We start from the raw sequence: 7,013 nt of genomic DNA, 5'->3' as shown, positions 1-7,013 counted from the left end.
GACTGAGTTAATTAAGTAAGAAAAAATATCAGTGTGTCATAATAAAACCAACGCTGTGATTAATTCCGATGAAACTTTCTTCTGTTGAAGTACGTTTCCACAAACTTGCATCATCTAAATCTAACTGCAAAGTTTCTTGCATTAAATTCAATGCAAACGATAACAGTTATACTTTAAAGTCATTGTGTGTGTGTGTGTGTGTGTGTGGGTGTGTGTGTGTGTGTGTGTGTGCATGTGTGTAGTCTTAGGTGAGCATGCTCAAAATAATTTCAATCCCTTTTTGTGAATGGCTGATTATCGCAATCTGTAGCTTAAGTCCAGCTGGAGCAGCGGCACCATTAAGTCTTTCAGACTGAGTGAAAGTCGAGTGGAGAGAGTCGGCATGGCCCAGACAAATAACTGTAAGTTAACCGTCTGATTATGTTCAACTTTTATGCTTTTGTGCTTTTCAGACTATATAGTGTTTCAAGTAGCTGTGTTGATAATGACGGGTAGGGGTACTAATAATACAGCAAGAGTGGAAGGGAATGGCACAGCTAACTTGCATTGGTGACATAAGAACCTTTTGTTTGTTGCCTCAGGATCTTGCCTTGCTTTTATGGTCATCATTAGCATATTTTAGACCTAATTGTATTGCATCCCAAGAATTGCTTTCAGCGTTCACATTTTAAAATGATAAAATAGATTCATTTTAATTGTGATTTTCACCTCAGGTCGTCATATACAATTGCCAGGTTTAAATATTTATGTGAACTAGAATTAAAAAGACTCAGTAAGAGGTGTTTTGATTATTTTTACTTCAACAAGTTACGTGAGCATATTGAGCCCATTGTGAAATCCTGCAGGAATTTCTGATTGCAGCAACAGGAAGATTAGTCTCACTGAGCTCTCATTCTCTCCCTCCCCCTGCTTTCCCCCCTTTTTCTCCCTGTCTAACATGCAGTTCAGTTCTCCATCAGGGAATATCAACCCTCCGATAAACATGAGGTAATGTCACTTTTTCGCAGTGGGATTCTTGAACATGTGTACCCAGCCTTTTTCAGGGCCATGAGCCATCCAGACCACGTTGGGGTTGCTCTGAGCATTTCCATGGCTGGCTATGTGCTGGGAGGCAGCTCCTACTTCCAAGCGTTACTCTTTGGCAGTGCATGGGCTGGCCTCATTTATTACTGCTGCCACGACATCTATGAGGGCTACATGATGAGGAGGCTAAGCACAGACATGGCCGACATTCAAGCCAGCTACCTGGAAAGCCCAGATAACGGTTTCTGGGTGGCAGAGGGAGACGTCAAAGGCCAGTCCAAGGTGGTGGGGATGGTGGCGGTGGTGGGGAAAAGGGGAGAGGAGGAGGAAGGTGAGAGGTTTGACGACTGGAACGGAGCGGTGCTGGGAGGAGGCGCAGAGTTTTCTCAAGACGGAAGTTACGGCGAGATGTCCCACGTGGTCGTGGCGTTTCCGTGGCGCCGCCAGAACCTCGGCTCACAGCTGACGCGGAAGGCCTTGGATTTCTGCAAAGAGCGAGGCTTTGCCCGGCTCACCCTGGACGTCAGCGCGCCGCAGACAGCAGCCATTGCCATGTACCAGAAATTTGGCTTTGTTCAAACTGCATCCCACAGTAACACACACGCCAATCGCTGGTTCTCCAAGCTGGCCAGAATCAACGTGATGCGAATGGAGAAGTTAATCTAAACACAAAGTGGACTTCATCACCTGATAGAACTTCGACTGTACAGCAAGTCGAGAATATTTTAGTTAATTTATGGTTTTTGTCACATTTAGTGCTCTGTGTTATCTGGCCACTCATGTCTCCACTACACTTTCATGGTAGTTGAAAAAAAAAAAACATTAAATTTTATTTTTTTCCACAAAGCAGCATAAATGATCTGTTTCCTTGTGTTTCTTCTTTCTTTGATGTATTATGAATACACCTACACCCTCAGTATAATATTTAAATACAAGGACAATGAGACCGTTATTTAGCTCCTCGGGTTAGCCAAATTAACTTATTTGCATTTAAAAGAAAAAAATAATCTAAAGTAAATGTAAAGTAAGTACATATTTTTATTAATTGTTACACATTAAACATACTCGGTTGGCGTCTGTTCCTATTCTGTCCACAATGTGATATAAAAAATATACATGAGAAAGGAGAAATGTAGCTGTTTGGAAGCAGGAGAACTTTCTTTTAAGCCTCTTTCCAGGGAGAAGTGGAATCCCTTTGTCTCGGAGGAATTAATGCCAGCTGACTTCTAAGACCTCACAACTCTTTGCTTAAAATACCAATGAAAAATGCAATAGTATCAGGACGCTGGGAGGTTTAAAATTCTTTGGAGCTAAAAGAGCCGTGTGTGTGTGTGGCATAAAAAGAGGGTAAAGTCTTCAGTATGCCGCAGTGCATTCAGGTCATCGTACACAAAGCAAATGCAGAGATTATCAACACCGAACAATGGGGAAACAGCTAAGTTATGTTTCCTCATCGGTGGTCTTATGATATGTGGGAGTAGAGACTGGAGATACAAAGGGCCATGGGAATTACTCGTTTCCTACAAAAACTGTGATAGCCGGCTAGTATGCAAACAAAGAGCTTCTTGTCAACTGCTCAGCCTGATGTCAGAAGACTGTTTCTTACAAAACCTTTTGTCTGCAACAAGAACTGTGCTAACAATGTCGATTTCCTAACCAACATTGCATAAGGAACCCCCCAAAGGTGATCAGTAATACATAAGCACCACACAGTGCCTGCTTATCTTGAGAGAGTGCGTGTCCAGTGATCTTAAAAGGGAAAACCTTGAGCAAACGATGACAGGTGTGGCTGAAATGAGTTTCGAGAGAGTACTGAATGGATAGAGCAGCTTGGCACCGAGACACACACACACACACACACACACACAGCACCAGAGGCCTTTAGACATCAATCATTCCTGCTTAGGCTGTCGGGGAAAAAATATCGTCCAGTGGCCAGCAGGCAGCTGCTGAACCAGCCAAAGGAAAATGAGCCTTAATGCTGCCCAACCTGTTGTCATCCCCTCACCATTACTAGCACAATTGGCCTAAAGTTAACAACGGCTCATTTGTAATTCCTCTCATACACATGCTGCTCGGATGAGTCAGCTTTTGGGGGTATGTTGGATAAAAAGGCTTCTCACGTATTCAACTCCCACAGAAGTTTACTGATGTGACACATTTATGGTACACTGATCATCAGAAAATAACTTTTTAGTGTCAAAACAGAAAGCAAATTTACTACAGATATAAAATACAAGATACTTGTTTCCAATAGTAAGTCGATGTTTAGAAGATGGAGATCTGACAGCATATACAGACAACAGATGTTTGACTTGGATCAAACTAATCAGATTTCCATTTTTTTATGATTTCATTCATTGCACAAAGCTATCTAATTCTTGACTCTATATCTATCTTCATAAGAAGACTACTTACTGAACTACTGAACATACTGAATAGGACTTTTTTTCAAGTTTTAAAAAAAAATAAATTGGTTGATCAGTCATGTCAAACCAGAACTCAGGGTCCTTTAACTGGGAAGTTTCAGTCAATAGTAATAAACAACCAGTGTTTAACATTAACCCATTACAAACTGAATTTCTTTCCCATCGTCTCTGGACTATAGCAATAAACTGACTGACACAAAAGAGTGATTACAACTTGTCCAGTAGAAAAAGAAAACCCTGAATCCATATCTCAATTTTCCTGTTAGGGATTGGCAAAGTGTCTGGTTCTGTTTCTTCCTTCTCTTTTAGGTTTTTGCTGGCAAATGTAGCCTACACTGCCACCGCTTGATGACTAATGCTAGAAATTGCTGCTGATTTGCTGACTGAATAGTTTTGATTCAGTTCAACAGAGATGTTTCTCTTTTTAAACTATTTTTCTTAGTTATGAAAGAAATGTACGCAAAACTGTGTGTTAGATTGTACAAAAAAATGGAACTCTGCCCAGACAATACAAACACAGCCTTACTTTTATCCAGTTCTTCTCCGTCATCATACTTTTTAAATCCAAAATGCTTCCACACATCAGCTTTCAAGCCTGAAGGTGATCTCAGAGTTGTAGCTTCTGTGTGGATCTCCCTCAGACGTGGACTAAGCAAGGGGAATTCTCGACGATGCAGGGAAAAATCATTTTATGGAAACTTATCTAATCTACACAGCCGTTTTTCTTCCATTTTTATGTTTGGTTGATAGTTATGTGGAAACATGACTACTGTGTGTTTACATGGAAACCTTGTGAATTAGCCTGAGGATAGGGTGGCTTAGTTTTTTAGGTCTTGTATTTAAGCCAGCCTTGTTGTAGCTTTGGGTTTAAAAGTTGTGATTAAAGCACACCCCTCGACTGCACGCACATAACCTTTATTTAGCTAATTATGTGACCTCTAAATTCAAAAGGCCACACTGGTGATGAATTAGGCATGACTAATGTAAAGGGATTAATACATTCTTGTCAATACTTGAAAACATGTGTTGTATTTATTATTTGTAATTTATTTAGAAGAGATTCATTTTTACTCAAAGGGTCTTTTTCTGTGCATCACCTGCTTTGCTTCAATATTGTAAAACAATCAAACATGGCAACTTTCAAATGGGGTGAACCATAGTGTGAAATTGAATTTTTCATGGATGCATGCTTGCAACAGATGAGAGAGAAACTTATTTATTAGCATATTTAATGAGAACTCACAGAGGAACTTCCCAAGTTAACCGGCTTTACTGCGAAATGTTTTTCGGTTTTATTTGTGCCTTGTAAGTAAGAGATATACACCGATTAGCCACAACATTATGACCACTGACAGAAGTAAATAACACTGACATGTACCACCCACCTAGACTAGACCAGGCACCCCCACCCCAATGACACAGACACGCACACAATAACACTTTAGGAACAACTCAAAAACATGAAGAAGAGCACAAGCTGTTGACCTGGCCTCCAAATTCACTAGATCCCAAACTGATCAAGTATCTGTGGGATAATCCACAGAGGCCCCTCCGCTCAACCCATGCGACCCAAACGCCCCCACTAACAAAATTGTGTTGCCAGACACCACAGGACACCCTCAGACACCCATTTTCTGATGAGTCACAGCTGTTTTGGAGGCACAAGGGAGACCTACATAATATTAGGAAAGTGGTCAAAAATGTTATGTCTGATCGGTGTACGTAACAAAACTTTTCATCTGACTGTTTTTATTGGACTGGAGGTAGCCAATTTGATGATCATTACAATGGGTAGACTCTCATCAAAGGGTAAAACACCCCATTGGAAAACATCTCTCTGTCCACACATCTTATTAATCAATTTAGCTTACCACAGGAAAAGAGTGGATATATCATAAGGAAAACTTTGATGACAATAACAAAGCACGTGATTAGCATAACAAACAGCATCTGTGTATGAACAGATCTGTCTCTTACTGAATAGGTGAAGATTATGAAGATAAATTGCATAAAAATGACAGTCCCCCGTGTGCTGGTATCTGAGAGCCAAAACTAGATTTGTCAGGAATCGTAAATCATCATATACTGTTCGCTGCTGCCTCTTATAATCGCTCCTCATCTTCTTTGTTGCACCACCGGAAGTTGCTTGTTTTGGCCTTTCTGCTCAACGTCACTGCAGAAGACAACACCTGGCCAATTACATTGGCTATTAAAGTAACAAAGACATGCCAAGCACTTGCTCATTCAGATAGCTTATCAGTTTGCCTCAGTTTAGGAACCTGACATAACGCAGAATCTGCACTTCCTTACTCCGAGTAATTGGTCAATTATATGCTGCGTGGTTCAAGAGTGATAAATATGTTGTACGGGCAGAACATTAGACATCAGCGTTGGAAGACTCTAACAAGTGTTCAGGAGAAATGTGCTAACTGGATCCTTTAAACTGTAACGTGTGTGAAAACGTAATTATCATTAAAGATTGGGAGTCAAATTACGGGGATAAATGTGGGATTAGATGAAGCTAATGAGGTGGTATTAAACAGTAAACCTCTGCATCGTGAATAAACGTATCAGATAATATTCGGCGGCGGCTTGCTTGCTGAGCTCTCCCTTCAGCTCCAGAGGGCTGTGGGGAGTTTTGGTCAAGGAAATAATTGGACACAACAACAACAGCCCCCAAAAATGATACATCAGTTGTAATTAGAAGAAAAATGGGCCAGTATTTTTATTTTTTTTTTCCCATGTTTAAGGCGCAATTTTAAGTCACCCACGATACCTACAGAGGTCTTGTAACAGTTATAGTATGATCCTCTTGAGGTTAAACATGGTTCTGCAATGATTTGAGATAATGAAGCAAGAGAATCAGATAAAAAACAGAATAAGAAAGACAGCTTTAAATAGAATACTTTAAATGGTTGCATAAAAGTTGTTAATATGAGGGGATTAATCTTAAATATCATAAAATCACTGCCTGACACAGAAGACTATACATTCAAAAAGCTGCTAAATAAATTACAGTCAACAAGTCATTATAAATGCACAAGTGTCTCTATTATGATCAGATTTTTTCGCAACGTAAGGTGTTGCTCATATCAATGTGATGGAAATTCTTATGGCCAGTTAATCAGATCAACTCGCTTGCACAAAGGAGACACTGTAGAGTCCAAGTATTCACTGAGGTTGACTGAGGAGAACTGATATAAAATTAGATGTACGGACAGAACCAAGGTCACCTCAGTCCTGACCCCTCTCCCTCCCCAAGTGCAAATATCTGCCATCCTGAGTTAATGCATGGCCTTGGAAGGTCGTTCTCTATACCCTTTCAGGAATTTGGAAAGTCAGTCACGTAGTTACACAGAAGGAAATTTATCTCCCCTGCATAGTGGTTGTTTTACGGCTGCCCTGAAGGCTGTGAGCTATTTTATCTTAAACAAGGTCCTTTTAAGGAGGCAGACGGAATCCTGTAGTCTACCTTTTTGACTTGAGGACCGGTAGACAGAGCAGAAGTCAAAAAATCCTCATCAGTAAACATCTAGTGTCCATATAAACATATCCTATGAC

The 7,013-nt window shown here is 40.5% G+C and overlaps 1 protein-coding gene across 1 annotated transcript; it reads left to right on the top strand.

The window, feature by feature from the left end:
• Positions 1-382: 382 nt before the first annotated feature.
• On the top strand, positions 383-2,005 carry LOC311494043 (N-acetyltransferase family 8 member 3; the record flags this gene model as incomplete). The annotated part of the gene is made up of 2 exons (XM_084552885.1): positions 383-401; positions 944-2,005. 2 exons carry the CDS (start codon positions 383-385, stop codon positions 1,687-1,689), a joined length of 765 nt encoding a protein of 254 aa, XP_084409011.1. The 3' UTR covers positions 1,690-2,005.
• Positions 2,006-7,013: the final 5,008 nt, after the last annotated feature.

This window comes from Chelon labrosus (genome assembly GCF_963514085.1).
Source record: "Chelon labrosus genome assembly, chromosome: 10".
Classification (NCBI taxonomy): Eukaryota; Metazoa; Chordata; class Actinopteri; order Mugiliformes; family Mugilidae; genus Chelon; species Chelon labrosus.
Note: the sequence above shows the minus strand (reverse complement) of the source record. Positions and strands in the feature narration are given on the sequence as shown.